This window comes from Entelurus aequoreus, linkage group LG10, assembly GCF_033978785.1.
Source record: "Entelurus aequoreus isolate RoL-2023_Sb linkage group LG10, RoL_Eaeq_v1.1, whole genome shotgun sequence".
Lineage (NCBI taxonomy): Eukaryota > Metazoa > Chordata > Actinopteri > Syngnathiformes > Syngnathidae > Entelurus > Entelurus aequoreus.
The window spans coordinates 15669287-15690419 of NC_084740.1; the positions used below are offsets into that span (position 1 = coordinate 15669287).

The window sequence follows — 21133 nt, forward strand, 5'->3', positions numbered from 1 at the left end:
TTATAAGCCCACTCCTCCCTTTGTTCTGTGCCAGATTGTCTCGTTTATTCGTGCCTCTCTAGCATCCATGTCCATGTCCATGTCCATGCCTTGCCTTGCCTTGCCTCGTCTTGTGCTTATGTTTCTTGATCCTGAATCCCTTCGTTGCTATTTTGAGTTTTCCTTTCTTCCTCCTCAGCAGAGTGATTTTTTTGTTATTTAGTTTATTCAGCCGAAGTGGTAAGTTATCTTTTTTTTTTTTTATTCTTTCCTCAAATTTTTGAGTGACAATTTTTGTTAAACTTTATTAGATTAGATAGTATAGAATTTTTCATAGCTGTTGTTTCTTCCTCCTGTTGGAGCGTTTTTTGTTAATACATTTTATAGCATATACGGCGCCAATTATAGTTCGTCTTTGCTTTTGTGTTTTCCTCCGTTCGGAGTGATTTTCGGTTGTTCCTATTTTTTGGAACCTTTTTCGCCGAGTAGTTTTTGGTTAATATAGATATTGTAATTCCTTGACTTTGGAGGTGAAAGGAAGCTGTCAAAATAAAAGCCTGTCAAAGTTCCCTACTCTGCATCTGAGTCCTATCCTTTTTACCAACCTGACATTTTCAAATTTCCTCTACTGTATACATAGCGAGTAAGTGTGGATATGGCCTGTTAAACGTATTTTTATTTATTTATTTATTTTTAATTATTGATTTTTTTAAATTTTACAATCAGAATATATAAAAATCAGGTTTTGGATGTGAATAAAAAAATGTCAGCACCCTCTATTATTTCAAATCTTTAGGAATATTTTTAGATGACACGATAAAAAAATAAAAAATCAATCCAACTTGTAAAAAACAAAAACAAAATTTCAGATTTTTTTTAAATATATATTTTTAATTCCAAAATAATCAACTATAATCGAACAATAAAATATATATTCACAGAAAGAATGAAAGAAAATGTATAGGTTCATGACTCTTGCCAGATGTCAGATGGGATAGGCTCCAGCTAATGAGGACAATAATTCTCTAAAGGTCTGGACACCTGTGTATTAGGACGTCCCTGCACCAATTAGTCATGTCTTATGGGTGCATATTAATTATCTGGTATAAATCACCAGATATTAAAAAAACATTTCACCTGGATAAATCTCCACACCCTTTTCTCTGGGATGTGTGACCACCGCAGGGTCACAGGGGGTTGTCTTATTTCTCACCATAGCAACGTCCCCCTGGCAACCTGGCTAAGAGAGCCAGTTATATTGATGGTACAACACCATCACGGCACCTCTTGTCCTCTAGCGTCTCCCTCGCCTTAACCTCGGCAAGCGTGTGTTTGCATGTCGAGTCAGCAGCCGCAGCATCAGCACCCGGAGACGTTATTGTCATCATCTGGTAAGTATTGCCCTTTTTTTTTTTTTTTTTTTTAGCATATTGCTGCATTTTTTTTTCTCACCTGTTGCTCACATCCTTTTTTTTTTGTGTGCATAACTGCAGGAAAACACATCCTGGTCATTGCCTTGTCGTCAGTCAGTGCTCCGATAGGAGAGCGGGGGTCAAACATGGGCTCCAGCTCCTCCTCCTATGTCCCCAAAGCTATTTATCTGGATGTGGACGGAAAAGTGCAGAAGGTAATATTTCACAAAGTTATGTATTTTCCATCATTCAGTGTAAATAATATTTGTTAAAATGGAGAATATGCAGACTGGGAGCCTGTTTGGGCAGAATCTTGTTTTTTGCATCTTGTAAAAATGAAAGTATTAATGATATCTAGTTACTACACTTACCTACAATGCAAAGCAAAGCTGTTTTGTTCAAATAGCTCAGCATTTATCGATTGAACCACGCTGGATTGCTTTTAGCTTTAATGCATCCTCCACTTTTTTCTGTGCGTGACCTACACTGTCCTTATTCCCAGTTGACCTCGCTCATCTAATCACAGCTAAAATTAACCTGCCGGTGCACATTCAAGTGTTTCTGACACAACAAACAAATATATTTAATTACATATTGAATAATAATTCAGTGTATCAAGCTCTATTAGGCACTAGAAGAAAATATTAGACATTATTAATTTTAAAGAAACAACAACAAAAAATTTCTCAGTATCTTTTTTTTTTCAAACACCAGGAAATTATTATGATAATAATCAATTCTTGTTATTGCTTTTTTTTGTTTTTTTAAAACATAGATTTATTAAAAACAACAACAACAAATGTATACACTATGTTTATGTATAACTGACATGTATTTCATAATCCATCCATCCATTTTCTACCGCTTGTACCTTTTGGGGTCGCAGGGGTGCTGGAGCCTATCCCAGCTGCACTCGGGCCAGTTTAGTATAATATTTAATTAAATAAAATAGTATGTCTATTTTTATGGTATTAATAAAAATCTAATAAAATAATCATATAAATAAAAATATAGTAATTACATGGCTTATTTTTACTTTATGTATTTAGAAGAAGATGAACTTGTTATTTATTGTGTGCATGTGCGTGTGTGTGTGTGCTGAATACAATTTTTAAAGATCCATCCATTTGCTACCGCTTGTCCATCTCGGGGGTCGCGGGGGTGCTGGAGATATATAGTTGTTTGGAATGCGCCCCGAAACTTCTTTCTTTTTTGTTTTGATACAATAACTTTGTTGAGGTGTGAGTCTTATCTTTATGACCAGATTTTTTAAAATTACAATAATAAATTATTTCAAAATAAATATTTATTTGATAATACTTTATTGAAAACATTATGGGAATAAGCGGTAGAAAATGGATGGATGGATGGATTATTACAATAATTGTATTAAATTAGAAAACAAACATTTTTTATTAAAAAAATATTTGTATACTAATTCACTAAGATTTAAATTGTGAAATAATAAAACAAAATGACACAAAATACAAATACAAAAATTATACATAATTTAGAACACTATGTTTTATTATTTCTTTAAATATTTTTGGTATGTTTATGATCATTCTGCAAATTAACACAATCATTTCTTCTTCTATATCTTACAGTAGAAGATATTTTTTTCTGATAATATCAATACTGTTGTTTCTTTTAAACAAATAAGTCCCTGTCACATTTGTTTTTATTGATTCAACAGCCTGCATTTAATGAGCCATGCACCTTCATTTTTATCTGTATTATGGAATATATATATATATATATATATATATATATATATATATATATATATATATATATATATATATATATATATATATATATATATATATATATATATATATATATATATATATGTATAGTTTTAAAATATGATTAAATATATTATGATTATATATATATAGTATTAAAATATGATTAGATATTATATTCTAAGGAAATATATACATGTATACACATGCGCACACACGCACACATATATATATATATATATATATATATATATATATATATATATATATATATATATATATATATATATATATATATATATATATATATATATATATATATATATACAAAATTGCATAACAAAAAAAGACTAACTGTTGCATCTGTTTAATACCTGTCCAGGGTGTACTCTGCCTTCCGCCCGGGTGCAGCTGGGATAGGCTCCAGCACCGGTCCATCACATTTTCCCTAATTAACATGAACTTTCTACCTAAATGAAGTGTTGCCAAATATGGTTCCTTGCCTTGAAGACGCACAACAAAGTGCTTTAATTGACAGAACAAAGGTTTAAGCACCACCTTTAAGGGATGGCGTGGCGAAGTTGGTAGAGTGGCTGTGCCAGCAATCGGAGTGTTGCTGGTTACTGGGGTTCAATTCCCGCCTTCTACCTTCCTAGTCACGTCCGTTGTGTCCTTGGGCAAGACACTTCACCCTTTGCCTCTGATGGCTGCTGGTTAGCGCCTTGCATGGCAGCTCCCGCCATCAGTGTGTGTGAATGGGTGAATGTGGAAATACTGTCAAAGCGCTTGAAGGTAGAAAAGCGCTATACAAGTATAACCCATTTATTTATGCAAAGTAATCTCGTTATATGCAAATATAATGACAATGACAATAACGTCCATTCTATTCTATTCTAAACAACCATGAAAGGTTGTACATATTTAGATGTTATATTGCCAGCACGCCGTTTGTAGGGCGTTGCTAAATGCAACATGCAGGCCTTTACTTTGTGGAGTGCTTCAAGTAGAGAGCTGCTAATGACACATGTCTGCTCAAGAGCCCCGAGCCCACGACTCAGTATTTGTCTGCCACACCTGCTCCTTTCAAGACACAAGATCACAGTTCACTTTTCATGTGCACGCCCCCCCCGTCCCCGTTTTTTTTTTTATTCATCATGTCACGCAATCGAGTCTTTTGATTCGTTTTGCATGCCAAATGTGTTCGGTTATCAAACAAAAAAGCTTTATGCTTTGATATTAGAATCTCTTTCCCCTCCCTGCAGTAACAGCACGCCGTGCATCACAACCCACTTAAAAAGCTCCCGAGGTCATTGATGACACATCCGAGGTCTTCCCGCTTTAATGATGGACAAAAATGCCTGTTTTTTTTTTTGTCTTTCTATGTTGCCACAAAACTCAAGCAGTGATGCCTGAATACGACGTTGCACCTTATGAGTAAACACCCAACAGGATTATGTGCCAGATACCATGAGGTAGTCCGTGGATCATGCAATCCTTGGGAATTACAGAAATAGATTATTCTCAAAGGGATACTCAGCAGCAGCCATAACATTTTAGTGAAGTTTCTAGAAGAATCAGGTTTATGGAATAGAATGTAGTATGGGAATGTATACATGTATGTATGTATGTATGTATGTATGTATGAGTGAGGAAGAAGGGAGGGTAGGTGGGGGTAATACCATTTTAAAGATCCTTCCATTTTCTACCGCTTGTCCCTCTCGGAGTCGTGGAGGTGCCGGAGATATATAGTTGTTTGGAATGCTCCCCGAAACTTCTTGCTTTTTTGTTTTGGTACCATAACTAATACATTGTTGAGGTGTTAGTCTATCTTTATGACCACATTTTTTAAACTCCATCCATCCATCCATTTTCTACCGCGTGTCCCTTTTTTTTTTATCTCAGCTGCATTCGGGCGGAAGGCGGGTTACACCCTGGACAAATCGCCGCCTCACCACAGATTTTTTAAATTACAATAATAAAATATTTAAAAATAAATATTTATTTAATAATTCTTGATTTAAAAATGAATTAAAATAAATGAATTAAAATAATTGTATTAAATTCCGAAAAAATAAAATGTTTTTATTAATTAAGAAAATGTTTTTATACTATCCATCCATCCATTTTCTGCCGCTTGTCCCTTTTGGGGTCGCGGGGGGTGCTGGAGCCTATCTCAGCTGCATTCGGACGGTAGGCGGGGTACACCCTGGACAAGTCTTCGCCTCATCACAGATTTTTTAAATTACAATAATAAATTATTTAAAAATAAATATTTATTTAATAATACTTTATTTAAAAATGAATTAAAATAATTGTATTCAATTAGAAAAAAAAATTAAGAAAATGTTTTTATACTAATCCACTAAAATTTTCATTATGAAATTATAAAACAAAATGTAGCAAAAATACACATACAAAAATAATACATAATTTATAACAGTATGTTTTATTATTTATTATAAGGGACGGCGTGGCGCAGTTGGGAGAGTGGCCGTGTCAGTAACATGAGGGTTACTGGTTCGATCCCCACTTTCTACCAACCTCGTCATGTCCTTGAGCAAGACATGTCACCCTTGTTAGGGCCTTGCATGGCAGCTCTCGCCATCAGTGTGTGAAAGTGTGTGTGAATGTGGAAAAAGTGTCAAAGCGCTTTGAGTACCTTGAAGGTAGAAAAGCGCTACACAAGTATAACCCATTTACCATTTAAGTATTTTTGGTATGTTTATGGTCATTCTGCAAATTAACACAATCGTTTCTTCTTCTATATGCACTATTAACGTAAAAAACAAAAAGGAGAATAATAATAATAAGGTGTGTTCTTCCCAGGTGGTGTTCAGTCGGCACTGCAGTCCTTGTGACATTAAGGAACTTCTATGTTCTTCCTCCAACATTCCCAGGTTGGTACTAACAGGTGTGCATGTGAACCATAATCATTATTTTTACTACTTTTATAGTTTATTCCTGTTAATAATGTATATCAAAGCAACACGAATGTGGAAAAAGGTATGAAAAAATTGTAAATATAGGTTTTTGGCCTCTTACTAATCTATCACCCACTTGCACTTCCCACTCCAATCCAGCAGGGGGCAGTGTATGACCATAGAATAACTGCGTGTAACCTTATGAAGGGGATGATAGAAGCGAACCGACTTAGCGTTAAGGTTACGACAATAAAGGCTTTATATTTTTTTTGCACTACTTCTTTGCCTCAGCTAGAGTAAGTTTCACATGAGTTTAGCGAATGTAGTGTGAAAATGAGTGTCTTTGAAGTAACTGAGGACTTTATTGTTTATGTACAGGAACACAGCTATCATGATGGTGGATCCTGAAGGCGCCTTGGTATCCATAGACCCCACCATGCCCCCCAACTCTCCCAAGTAAGCACTTTAATATTGCATAATTGTGTGAATGTTCCAAAGCATTCACACATATGATTTTCTACACCGAAATGCATCTATTTAGTATTATTATCAATATTGTGTGAATGATCCAAAGCATTCACACACACTTGTTTTTCTACACCAAAATGCATCTATTTATTATTATTATTATTGTGTGAATGTTCCAAAGCATTCACACATATGATTTTCTACACCGAAATTAATCTATTTAGTATTACTATCAATATTGTGTGAATGACCGAAAGCATTCACACACATGCTTTTCTACACCAAAATGCATCTATTTATTATTATTATTAATATTGTGTGAATGTTTCAAAGCATTCACACATATGCTTTTCTACACTAAATTTCATCTATTTATTAGTATTATGTTAATGTTCCAAAGCATTCACACATATGCTTTTCTACTCAAAAATGCATCTATTTATTATTATTTTAATTATTATTATTATTATTATTATTATTATCATTATTATCATTATTATTGTGTGAATGTTCCAAAGCATTCACACACATGTTTTTCTACACCAAAATTCATTTATTTATTATTATTACCTGGGGATAGGTTGATTGGCAACACTAAATGGTCCCTAGTGTGTGAATGTAAGTGTGAATGTTGTCTGTCTATCTGTGTTGGACCTGTGATGAGCTGGCGACTTGTCCTGCGTGTACCCCGCCTTTCGCCCAAATGCAGCTGAGATAGGCTCCAGCACCCCCCGCGACCCCAAAAGGGACAAGCGGTAGAAAATGGATGGATGGATTATTATTATTATTGTGTGAATGTTCCAAAGCATTCACACATATGATTTTTTACACCGAAATTCATCTATTTAGTATTATTATCAATATTGTGTGAATGATCCAAAGCATTCACACACATGCTTTTCTACACCAAAATGCATCTATTTATTATTATTATTATTATTGTGTGAATGTTCCAAAGCATTCACACATATGATTTTCTACACCGAAATTCATCTATTTAGTATTATTATCAATATTGTGTGAATGATCCAAAGCATTCACACACATGCTTTTCTACACCAAAATGCATCTATTTATTATTATTATTATTATTATTATTATTATTGTGTGAATGTTCCAAAGCATTCACACATATGCTTTTCTACACTAAATTTCATCTATTTATTATTATTATGTGAATGTTCCAAAGCATTCACACATATGCTTTTCTACACAAAAATGCATCTATTTATTATTATTATTATTATTATTATTACTGTGTGAATGTTCCAAAGCATTCACACACATGTTTTTCTACACCAAAATTCATTTATTTATTATAATTACCTGGGGATAGGTTGATTGGCAACACTAAATGGTCCCTAGTGTGTGAATGAGAGTGTGAATGTTGTCTGTCTATCGGTGTTGGCCCTGTGATGAGGTGGTGACTTGTCCAGATGCAGCTGAGATAGGCTCCAGCACCCCCCCCCCCGCGGTAGAACATGGATGGATGGATTATTATTATTATTGTGTGAATGTTCCAAAGTATTCACATATATATGCTTTTCTACACCAAAACGCATCTATTTATTATTATTATTAATATTGTGTTGTCCAGGGTGTACGCCGCCTTCCGCCCAAATGCAGCTGAGATAGGCTCCAGCACCCCCCGCAACCCCAAAAGGGACAAGCGGTAGAAAATGGATGGATGGATTATTATTATTATTGTGTGAATGTTCCAAAGCATTCACACATATGCTTTTCTACACCAAAATTCATCTGTTTATTATTATTATTGTGTGAATGTTCCAAAGCATTCACACATATGCTTTTCTACACCAAAATGGATCTATATATTAGTATTATTATTATTATTATTATTGTGTGAATGTTCCAAAGCATTCACACATGTGCTTTTCTACACCAAAATTCATCTATGTATTATTATTATTGTGTGTATGTTCCAAAGCATTCACACATATGTTTTTCTACACCAAAATTCATTTATTTATTACTATTATTATTATTATTGTGTGAATGTTCCAAAGTATTCACACATATATGCTTTTCTACACCAAAATGCATCTATTTATTTTTATTATTAATATTGTGTGAATGTTCCAAAGCATTCACACATGTGCTTTTCTACACCAAAATTAATCTATGTATTATTATTATTGTGTGTATGTTCCAAAGCATTCACACATATGCTTTTCTACACCAAAATGCATCTATTTATTATTACTATTATTATTATTATTGTGTGAATGTTCCAAAGTATTCACACATATGCTTCTACACCAAAATTAATCTATTTCTTATTATTAATAATATTGTGTTAATGTTCCAAAGCATTCACACATATATGCTTTTCTACACCAAAATGCATCTATTTATTGTTATTATTAATATTAGGTGAATGTTCCAAAGCATTCACACACATGCTTTTTTCTACACCAAAATGCATCTATTTATTGTTATTATTAATATTGGGTGAATGTTCCAAAGCATTCACACATGTGCTCCTACACCAAAATGCAACTATTTATTAGTATTATTATTGTGTGAATGTTCTAAAGCATTCACACATATGCTTTTTGTACACTAAAATTAATCTATTTATCATTATTCTTCTTCTCCAGATTTTGGCGTGCTCTACCTCTACATTTTTCATCCGATTCAAACCGTTCCTACTTCAAACTGTTCAGCCTATTCAGAATTCCGGGCTTTCCATCGACAAATTCCAAAATTTCCCAGATTTCCCAGAATTTCAGGTTTTCCGGGACATTTTTCCCATTCAAATTGAAATGGCCATTTTTCAAACTTTCACCTTTTCCACATTTTTCAACCAATTCACACCATTTCACTTTCAACATATTCCACTCATCCTGGACATTCAACCTATAATTTTCCCAAGTTCAAAAAAATTCCAGGAATTCCCAGTTTTCCAAACCCTATTTTCACCCTTTTTTCTGTCGACTACTGCTTTCACATTTTTCAACCCACTTCAACCATTCCACAGTCAAAACATTCTTCTTAATCAGGACAAAATACAAAGTTGTTTTTTGAACAATCCCGGTTTTCCCCAAATTCCAGGAAATCCGTAATACCATTTATCAATTAAAAATGTTACTACTTCAACATTTCAAAAATTCCAACACCAACTCATTCAGAACATACAAGTATTATTTTCCAAAAAATTCCCGCTTTTCATGAAATTCCCATTGAAATGAATGGGACATTTTCCAACTTCCACAACTCCAACAGTTTTTATCCAATTCAAACGGTTCCAACTTCAAAATATTCAGTCTGTTCAGGAATTGTGTGCTCTCCTTCAACACTTGTTTTTAAAAATTCCCGGATTTGCCAGAATTCCCTGTTTTTAGGGACATTTTCCCCATTCAAAATTAATTGAATTGCTGTTTTCCTTTGAATTCCTGAAAGTTGCCTTTTTTGGACTGGGATGTCCACATTGGAGAAAACGGGGGCCTCCATGTTGGGGTTTACCGAATACCCACACACACCGATCAATACCTACTTTTTGACTCACACTACCCACTGGAACACAAACTGGTTATTATCAGAACCCTTATACACAGAGGTGATAATGTTCCTACCAGCCCACAGGCCAAAGACAGAGAGCAAAGGTCAAAGGTTTTAAGGGAAGCCCTCAAAACGTGGTTGCCTTAGCTGGTTGTTTGTGAAAAGTGCATCCAGTTCCAGAAATAACAAGAACAGAGTGGATGAGGAGGAAAAAGATGACAGGCGCAAAAATATTGTCATTCCATATATATCAAGTCTATCTGAGAAATTCAGAAGAATTTTGAACCAAAACAACATCACAGTATACTTCAAACCAGGCAACACCCTGAGACAGAGACTGGTGCATCCTAAAGACCGGACACCCCACACCCACAAAAACAATCTGGTGTATGCTATCCAGTGTAATGATTTCACTGATTCATATATTGGGGAAACAAAACAACTACTAAGCCAAACTCTTCAGGCCAAGACTCAGCTGTCTACCTGCACCTCAGGGAGAAACAACACTCCTTTGAGAACAAACATGTACAGATTCTGGACAAGGAGGACAGATGGTTTGATTGATTGATTGATTGAAACATTTATTAGTAGATTGCACAGTACATATTCCGTACAATTGACCACTAAATGGTAACTGAATAAGTTTTTCAACTTGTTCAAGTCGGGGTCCACGTTACGATTGTGGTACGAAAGAGGAGTGAGGGAAGCCATCTATGTCAAGGTTGAAAAACCATACCTGAACAGAGGAGGTGGTCTGCGACACCACCTGTCCCCCACATACAACACCGTCCTTTCAACCATTCCTGGTTGAAAAGACTCTGCAATTTAGCCTCCAACAAATAACAGAGGTTGGAAAGAATGCCATGGTAGTAGTCGATCCATAGCGATCGTTCTGCCACACAATACCTTGATGCTAACGAGGGGAATATACACTTCAATGACTGTCGTTGGCTTTGACAGTAGGATTACAACAGTTGTTTTTCTCACTGCAATAGGGCGAAACCATCCTTGCCGAGGCACACCTTCATGGTTTTGGAGTATAAATATTTTGGGTTTTGGCACCAGCCACTAGACTAGATCTGACCAATCTAAGTCTAAGACTAGATCTGACCAATCCAAGTCTTTGAGCATAAACTGATGAAGCCTTATGTGGTATTGGAATCAACCGCTAGACTAGATCTGACCAATCTAAGTCTATGAGCAGGAACTGATGAAGCCTACTCTGATGAGAGTCGAAACATCTTCTAAAACAAACCAAACAGTCCAGTTGCGATTGATTGAATGCTCTGAGATTACAATGATCGCTTTATAGACACAGTACCTTTTTTAATGTATTATTACCGCTATACTTATTTAGTACCAGTATACTATACAACCCTACTCGTGCCGAGGCAAGGATGATTCTGCCCTATTGTAGTGAAAAAACAACTGTTGAGATGCAAAGGAGCACCCCTCTCGTTAATGCCAAGAAGTAGGGATGTGCCAATCAAACGGCCACTGATCAGTAATTTCTGAAAAAGTATGTGATCGCCATTCCCGAATAATGCCTTTCAATGCCAATTAAAAAACAGAGATCCTCTCTGGCTTGCACTGTATTTATTTTTAGTCCCTCAGCTGACAAGCTACTATCTGATTGTGATAATCACCTCCAATAGGCAAATAAACAGCATTTCTTCTTTCATCCTAAGTATCATTATCAAGTAATGCAATCACTGGAAGATGACACCTAACATGTAGCACACCGGGGGCAAGAGCACAGATAAGCTACCCGCTAGGGATTTTTACTGTAAAATCTAATGTAATTTTGACATTGTACAATTTGATGGATAACTTGTCAAGCAGATATTTATTAGTATTTCAATTTTATTTAAAAAAAAAAGTTTAAAATGTATGATGGTAGTATATTTGTTGCATTATTAGATACTAGGGTTGTCCCGATACCAATATTTTGGTACCGGTACCAAAATGTATTTCGATACTTTTCTAAATAATAGGGACCACAAAAAAATCTTACGGTACATTAAACATATGTTTTTTATTGCAATCGAAGAACAATTTTGGCCTTAAATAAAATTGGGAACATACTAGACAACTTGTCTTTTAGGAGTAAGTAAGCAAACAAAGGTTCCTAATTTGTCTGCTGACATATGCAGTAACATATTGTGTCATTTATCATTCAATTATTTTGTCAAAATTATAAAGGACAAGCGGTAAAAATGAATTATTAATCTACTTGTTCATTTCCTGTTAATAACTGCTTACTTTCTCTTTTAACATGTTCTATCTACACTTCTGTTAAAATGTAATAATCACTTAGTCTTCTGTTGTTTGGATACTTTACATCAGTTTTGGATGATACCACAAATTTAGGTATCGATCCGATACCAAGTAGTTACAGGATCATACATTGGTCATATTCAAAGTCCTCATGTGTCCAGAGACATTTTTACTGAGTTTATAAACATAATATAAGCTTTTTTAAAAAGGAAAAAAAGATTTTGTGACGATAAAAAATATAGATGTAATCATAGCAGTATCGACTAGATACGCTATTGTACATGGTATCATTACAGTGGATGTCAGGTGTAGATCCACTCATGGCATTTGTTTACATTCAAGCGCGCTGGCTTTTGTTAGCGGTGACGCCGGTGAGCTACGGTGTGTAGTGAAGCATGTTTAGCTATTCCTCGTCCTGCAGGGATGATACTTGTAAGAAACATACTTTATTTGTCGCCATGGAGGCGAGGATTAGTTATTTAGAAGTAGCTTAAACACTGCCGACTGCGGATGGATGTTCGCTGCTAGCTAGATAGCCATGTCTTAAAGCACCTCTTCCTGAGGGCTTTACAGTGTTATAGCTTTACCTTTATCCTCAGTTTTTAGGCCAAAATGCGTCTGTTCTCCCTTTTCTGTCTACACACCGTGTCTGCTTATAAGTACTCTGTGACTGTGCGCTGCCGAACATGCTCCTCTGCTCATAAAACCAGCAATATCATGACGGCGCGCCGTCATTCCCGCTAAAAAAAACAAATAAATAAATATTGGGAACCGGTACTTTTCAAACAGAGTATAGTACTGTTTTTGATTCATTAGTACCGCGATACTATACTAGTACCGGTATACCGTACAACCCTATTAGATACAAACCCTGTTTCCATATGAGTTGGGAAATTGTGTTAGATGTAAATATAAACGGAATACAATGATTTGCAAATCCTTTTCAACCCATATTCAATTGAATGCACTACAAAGACAAGATATTTGATGTACAAACTCATAAACTTTATTTTTTTTTGCAAATAATAATTAACTTAGAATTTCATGGCTGCAACACGTGCCAAAGTAGTTGAGAAAGGGCATGTTCACCACTGTGTTACATGGCCTTTCCTTTTAACAACACTCAGTAAACGTTTGGGAACTGAGGAGACACATTTTTTAAGCTTCTCAGGTGGAATTCTTTCCCATTCTTGCTTGATGTACAGCTTAAGTTGTTCAACAGTCCGGGGGTCTCCATTGTGGTATTTTAGGCTTCATAATGCGCCACACATTTTCAATGGGAGACAGGTCTGGACTACAGGCAGGCCAGTCTAGTACCCGCACTCTTTTACTACGAAGCCACGTTGATGTAACACATGGCTTGGCATTGTCTTGCTGAAATAAGCAGGGGCGTCCATGGTAACGTTGCTTGGATGGCAACATGTGTTGCTCCAAAACCTGTATGTACCTTTCAGCATTAATGGCGCCTTCACAGATGTGTAAGTTACCCATGTCTTGGGCACTAATACACCCCCATACCATCACAGATGCTGGCTTTTGAACTTTGCGCCTATAACAATCTGGATGGTTCTTTTCCTCTTTGGTCCGGAGGACACGACGTCCACAGTTTCCAAAAACAATTTGAAATGTGGACTCGTCAGACCACAGAACACTTTTCCACTTTGTATCAGTCCATCTTAGATGAGCTCAGGCCCAGCGAAGCCGACGGCGTTTCTGGGTGTTGTTGATAAACGGTTTTCGCCTTGCATAGGAGTTTTAACTTGCACTTACAGATGTAGCGACCAACTGTAGTTACTGACAGTGGGTTTCTGAAGTGTTCCTGAGCCCATGTGGTGATATCCTTTACATACTGATGTCGCTTGTTTATGCAGTACAGCCTCTCACTCACTACCACTAATCCCTCGAAATTAAGTAGAAAAGTGTAGAGCTTTGTAATGTTCCCTAGGAATTGGGACACCACTTGCTACGTCACAGTTTATTACCGTAGATCTTACAGTAGATTCATCAATTCAAGAAATAATTGTTTGGTTCCGCCTTACTAATAATAATTACTGATGTGTATAATCTGCTTTCTGTGCAGTGCCTTGTACAAAGTTGTCCCCTTGTCTACTGGCCAACTTGGAGGTAAAATATCTCCTAACTTCCAACATGCAGTTTATGCCTCGCTGTTTTTTGCATGTGTTGTATTTGTGTCTACAGACAAGGAGGACATGTTTCAGAATGTGTTGTCCCAGGTGGCTGAGCAGTTCAGCAGGTAACACCTTCCTTGTTACGCCCCTACACCTTACCCCTTGATGATCGCGCATGCTCAAGGACCTTGGAGACAAGTTTAGTCAGACACCAAACCCAATTTGTCTTTTTTTTATTTTATTTTTATAGAGCATTTCGCATCAATGAGCTGAAGACGGAGGTCACCAACAGGCTTGCCATGCTGGAGAAGAGAGTGGAGTGTGAGTGGTGCATTTAAATGTCCACACGTACAGCAGAACAAGAGATAATGTCACATCGTGTTTGTTTCAGTGGAAGGTCTGAAAGTGGTTGAGATTGAGAAGTGTAAAAATGATCTGAAGAAGCTGCGGGACGAGATGACATCGACAGTTGGCGGCAGGTGATGCGATATTCTACATTGTTTATGTACTGTACGTTACCGCCCAAACTTTTTGCCTCCAGGGAGGTGAAAATATGCCAACGGGCCGCCGGCCAAATGCAGCCATTTTAAACGTACAGCAACATTGTGACTGAGGTGTTTAGATCTATACCACCATATCTAAGGTAGTGGAGATGATCATGTTCGATACATAGTTAGCCTTGCAGACATGACCCCCACCAAGGACTGTTCTCACTGCTGGACTCTAGAAAGAGGTTCCGTAGCAGAACCTCCAGGTTCTGTAACAGCTTCTTCCCTCAGGCCGTAAGACTCTCTTTTTTTTTTTTTAATATGAATTTATCAATCAATCAACAAAACAATACACAACAATACCACAATAATGCAATCCAATTCCAAAACCAAACCAGTCCCAGCAACATTAAGAACAATAATAAACAGAGCAATTGAGAGCAATTGAGGACACAGAAAACATGACACGGAACAATCCAAATGTAGTGAAACAAAAATTAACATTATCGACAACAGCATCAATATTAGGAACGATTTTGAAATAGAGTAACCATGTTATTCTCTTCCATATCAGTAGGTGGTAGCCGGTAGCTAATTGCTTTGTAGATGTCGGGAACAGGTCGTGTGAGACGACAATGGTTTGTCGTTATTGCAATATGCAGGTGGCAGCGGGAAGCATGGTGCAGGTAAAAAGGTATCTTGCTTAAACCAAAAATTTAAAAAAAGTGAGTGCCACTAAGAAAAGGCATTGAAGCTTACGGAAGGCTATGCAAAACAAAACTAAAACTGAACTGGCTACAAAGTAAACAAAAACAGAATGCTGGACGACAGCAAAGACTTACAGCGTGTGGAGCAGAGACGACGTCCACTAGAGATACGCGGTTTGCGGACACACCCGCGGTGTCCGCGGGTAATCCGCGGGTCGGGCGGATGAATGACGAAAAAAATAGATTTTAAATAGATTCGGGCGGATGGCGGTTGAACCAATTCGGAAATATATATACATAGTAAATGTATAAAGAGAATCCTATGTGTCCCAGCAACAATTGAGTGCCGCAAGCTCCTTCAGCGCAGCAGGGCGCATTTTAGAGGCCAGGCGCTCTCGCCTGCATGAATCCTGCCACTGTAGATGCCATATTATTCCTGCATAGTGCTAAAAAAAAAAATTAAGTAGACATACGGTTGGATATGTTAAACGAATTAGTCTACGTTACCTAGGCTATACCAAACAAGGCTATGTCTAACCTATATTGAGTTCGGTCAGCTGAATAATTGTGATGGTTACGTGTTGTTTGGGCGCACTAAAATGCAAAGGAATTAAGGCAATTGCGTTGTTTATTGTGTTTTTTTTTCTATTGGAGATATACTACTGTGTGTTAATTATTTGGCCTCGCTTTCAAGTGAAGCGCATCTCCGATTGGCTACAATGTAAGGCCATTTAGCCTGCTTTGTTTATCGCGACCGTCTATTTTCATTATAATTCAATTATTATTATTTATTTAATTTATTTTTGTTTAAATAGGGATGACATACATATGTTGTTGTATAATTTAAGTTTGTGCGCGTGATTGACAGCCTAAGGCTTATAGGCACATTTTTTATTTATTTTTTTATTTCAACTTAAAAACGTATGAGCCTATGCCTATGCCTACAACATAGGCTATGTGTTCATCTTTATTTTCCTGCCTGTCGTTGACAATGGAGATTGTCTGATATTTTGTCATGGCTGCAGATCAATCAATAAAGGTTCATCTTTGTCGCAAAATTGTTCACTGTTTCACTGTGCACCCTGCCCTCGTCCCTAATTGAGCACTTTAACGTTAACAAGTTAATATTTATTGAAATAAATTCAAAACATTTTTTTTTGCCTAACGAAAATATAGGCTTTGTCTTTCTAAAACATTTTTTTAACTTCTTAAAAGCATCGTTCTGCTTGCTGCACCTGCACACACAAAGTGTGAGGAACGCACTCCTGGCAACAATAGTCAACACTTTCTTAATGGAAATGACAATAATATTATAATAATGATAAACACCGCCTGGGTGGCGGGCGGTTGTGGTTTTGATAAAATGTTGGTTCGGGTGGATGGCGGATGGATGACGACTTTCGTGATGCGGTTGCGGATGAAATAATTGCCTATCCGCGCATCTCTAACGTCCACAAAGTACATCCGTACATGACATGACAATCAACAATGTCCCCACAAAAAAAGATAGCAAAAATTTAATTATTCTTGATTGCTAAAACAAAGTAGATGCGGGGAATAGCGCTCTAAGGAAGACATGAAACTGCTACAGGAAAATACCAACAAAACAGGAAAAGCCACCAAAATAGGAGCGCGAGACAAGAACTTAAAACACTACGCACAGGAAAACACCAAAAAACTCAAAATAAGTCAAAGCGTGATGTGACAGGTGGTGACAGTACACCTACTTTGAGACAAGAGCTATAGTGATGCATGCTTGGTTATGGTTTAAAGTCATATCCAACAATTGCGACAACGACTTTTTATTGTCTACCGAGTTTAATTTATTAATGGTTTCTGCTGGTGGTGTGCCTCCGAATTTTTTCAATGAAAAAAATGTGCCTTGGCTCAAAAAAGGTTGAAAAACACTGTTCTATAGAATAACCCCCTGTTTCCACCGGATGGGTAACAGCTCTGGCACGGCGTTGGAGTCCATTCTAGTCAATGTTGTCAGTTTCCACCCCTGGGACATCTAGTGAAAGTTCCTGCTGAATTTTATGGGTTGTTTACTGAGACTAAAACACATAAAAACTGTTGTTTCCACCACTATTGAGTTAAAACCCAGTTTGTTGCTTCAGGGTGAACTGTCCGTGCAAATACAATTTTGACGACGGCAAAAAGGTCACTCCGAGACGAGACGTGCCCAACTACCCAAAGGTGAGACGCTGTAGAAGCTTCCTTTTCAAAGCATCTTGTGAGGTTCTCACTGTTTTGCTCTTGCACATTTGTCCTCTCCAGTATACTCTGTCCCAGGAGACCATTGAGGCACTGAAGAAGCCAACGTTTGACGTCTGGCACTGGGAGCACAATGAGGTTAGTTTGCCTCTGAAAGAGTAAACAAAAATCCACTTAAGCTATGGGTATGGTTTCTTTTGTTGGTGGCGTTTTTCCACGCTCCTTTGTGTCTGCAGATGCTGAGCTGTTTGGAGTATATGTACCATGACTTGGGACTGGTGAAAGAATTCAACATGAACCCCATCACGCTCAAACGCTGGCTGGTAAGGAACAATACGCAGCAGATTGCAGCTTCAATACAGCTACACACGCCTAAGGTCGTACAATTCGGAATTGGACCAAAATCACACAAATCTCAAGATTACAGAAGAACTTTTCTTGAGATTTTTTTTTCCGTACTGGCATCAACGAGGGGGCAGTAATTAGATTTAAGATTCAGCGCAGTGCTCTGATACTTTGGTCCCTATGGTGTCCTGCAGCAGCGTTTCTGAAACATAGGCTTAAGGCCATGTCCACACGAACACAGATACTTAATAAACGCATACTTATCTCTGCGTTTAGGCCTCTTGTCCACACGCAGACGCATACTTTTGTCTTTGAAGACGCAGACTTTTGCAAACGCTGGCTAAGGTGAAGAGTTCCAAAACTCTCCGCTTAGTGTACAGTATGCGTGTACACGGCACAAACGGAGACTTCCAAGCGCAACAACACTGCCTTGCTGGCTTTAAACGCGGTATAAGAGGACTTAATGTACGTTTGAACGTAAACATTCTGCTCTTTTCACTCAACATTTACCTCTAAATGCTTAGTGGCCGGGCAGCACGGTGGCAGAGGGGTTAGTGCATCTGCTTTACAATACGAAGGTCCTGAGTAGTCTTGGGTTCAATCCCGGGCTTGGGATCTTTCTGTGTGGAGTTTGCATGTTCTCCCCGTGACTGCGTGGGTTCCCTCTGGGTACTCCGGCTTCCTCCCACCTCCAAAGACATGCACCTGGGGATAGGTTGATTGACAACACTAAATTGGCCCTAGTGTGTGAATGTGAGTGTGAATGTTGTCTGTCTATCTGTGTTGGCCCTGCGATGAGGTGGCGACTTGTCCAGGGTGTACCCCGCCTTCCGCCCGATTGTAGCTGAGATAGGCTCCAGCGCCCCCCGCGACTCCGAAGGGAATAAGCGGTAGAAAATGGATGGATGGATGCTTAGTGGCCACATGCGTGGACAGCACCTTTTAGCTCGTATTTCCAAAATTGTGTACACTACTGAATTGGGGTCTTATGGCCGCTTATGTGGACACTTATACTGCCATCTGGTGGTGTCAGAAGAGTACAACATACAATGGAATTTGTAAAAAAACAGTGTAAAAATAAGAATTAGCATGTCACTAAACATGAAGTACACATTTGTGTACTTATGGACTAAGTACGTCATATAAAAAGATGATTCTTAGTTTTTATTTTAATTAGGGTCCAATAAGCCCAAATAGCAAAGAGAAATAAAAAAAAGCATGTAAACAAACAGCTTGGGCCTTGAGAGGTTAATAAAAAAGACACATCAAAATGGGCTTTGCGACGCTCCCGCCAGCTCTAATGACAGTCAGCTGTTTTGGATACGATTGCTGTGGAACCTCCACCTGATGGAACAACTTAGACAAGCAGAACTTGTTGCTCTGTGTCATAAGAAAGATGCAACATTTTCTTATGTTTTTAGTCCTTGTTTACCAACAAATCATGAAGTTAACGTACATGTCTTGCTTCCATTTTTATAGAAGGAGCTGCGTGCGACCAAGCAACTAAAAAAAACCATAATGTAGCGTCCTCCGGGTAGTGTGTACTAATGTTAAAGACAATATACACTTCATTGCACATGTACCATATCACTATATCCATTAGGGGTGTGGGAAAAAATCGATTTGAATTTGAATCGCGATTTTCACGTTGTACGATTCAGAATCGATTCTCATTTTTTTAAAATCAATTTTTATTTATTTATTTTTTTTTTTTAATTATTATTTTTTTTAATGTATTTATTTTTTAATTAATCAATCCAACAAAACAATACACATCAATACCATAACAATGCAATCCAATTCCAAAACCAAACCCGACCCAGCAACACTCAGAACTGCAATAAACAAAGCAATTGAGAGGAGACACAAACACGACACAGAACAAACCAAAAGTAGTGAAACAAAAATGAATATTATCAACAACAGTATCAATATTAGTTACAATTTCAACATAGCAGTGATTAAAAATCCCTCATTGACATTATCATTAGACATTTATAATTAAAAAAAAGAACAATAGTGTCGTACACTTGCATCGCATCTCATAAGCTTGACAACACACTGTGTCCAATATTTTCACAAAGATAAAATAAGTCATATTTTTGGTTCATTTGATAGTTAAAACAAATTTACATTATTGTAATCAGTTGATAAAACATTGTCCTTTACAATTATAAAAGCTTTTTACCAAAATCTACTACTCTGCTTGCATGTCAGCAGACTGGGGTAGATCCTGCTGAAATCCTATGTATTGAATGAATAGAGAATTGTTTTGAATCGGGAAAAAATCGTTTTTGAATCGAGAATCGTGTTGAATAAAAAAAAAAATCGATTTTGAATCGAATCGTGACCCCAAGAATCGATATTGAATCGAATCGTGGGACACCCAAAGATTCACATTCCTAATATCCATGATGAAATGCTTTATAATTCCCTTAACCCTTGTGTAATGTTCATATTGTTGTTACTCAGCCAGCTGTTTACCTTATCCCAATAAACATCTGTTCAGTATTTTAACATAAAAGGGTTTGATTGTGAGGCATTAAAAGCCACAAAACGCAACGAGTCCATCAGACCCACAAACGCTGGCTGAGTAACAACAATATGAACGTTGCACGGATAATTTCTCTGCCAGTTTCTGCATCCCACAGGGATTCTTCTTTTGTGTTTCTGCACCTACGGTTCCCACATAAGGTTGCAACATTGTTGTCAACACTGTCTGCTCTCATTTTCTCGCACATTTGACCCTCTGATGTTCTGTGTACCTACACTCTGTCCTCCTCCTGTCTAAGCCTGCTGTGTGTGTGTGTGTGTGTGTGTGTGTGTGTGTGTGTGTGTGTGTGTGTGTGTGTGTGTGTGTGTGTGTGTGTGTGTGTGTGTGTGTGTGTGTGTGTGTGTGTGTGTGTGTGTGTGTGTGTGTGTG

General features: G+C 37.3%; 1 protein-coding gene across 4 annotated transcripts in view; it reads left to right on the plus strand.

Moving 5' to 3' along the window:
* The first annotated feature begins 1217 nt into the window (after nucleotides 1-1217).
* The window catches only part of pde9ac (phosphodiesterase 9ac), a 56460-nt gene continuing 36544 nt past the window's right edge, over nucleotides 1218-21133 (plus strand). For 2 of the 4 annotated variants that reach the window (XM_062060197.1, XM_062060196.1), the window contains exons 1-11: nucleotides 1218-1370; nucleotides 1473-1606; nucleotides 5966-6036; nucleotides 6439-6516; nucleotides 14408-14451; nucleotides 14527-14581; nucleotides 14707-14777; nucleotides 14848-14935; nucleotides 17769-17847; nucleotides 17929-18003; nucleotides 18102-18188. In XM_062060197.1, coding sequence (XP_061916181.1) covers nucleotides 1316-1370; nucleotides 1473-1606; nucleotides 5966-6036; nucleotides 6439-6516; nucleotides 14408-14451; nucleotides 14527-14581; nucleotides 14707-14777; nucleotides 14848-14935; nucleotides 17769-17847; nucleotides 17929-18003; nucleotides 18102-18188 — 837 coding nt within the window. In that variant the 5' untranslated portion in view covers nucleotides 1218-1315. Of the gene's footprint in view, nucleotides 1371-1472; nucleotides 1607-5965; nucleotides 6037-6264; nucleotides 6357-6438; nucleotides 6517-14407; nucleotides 14452-14526; nucleotides 14582-14706; nucleotides 14778-14847; nucleotides 14936-17768; nucleotides 17848-17928; nucleotides 18004-18101; nucleotides 18189-21133 lie in introns of those variants that run through there. The other 2 variants (XM_062060195.1, XM_062060198.1) reach the window with 2 other exon arrangements.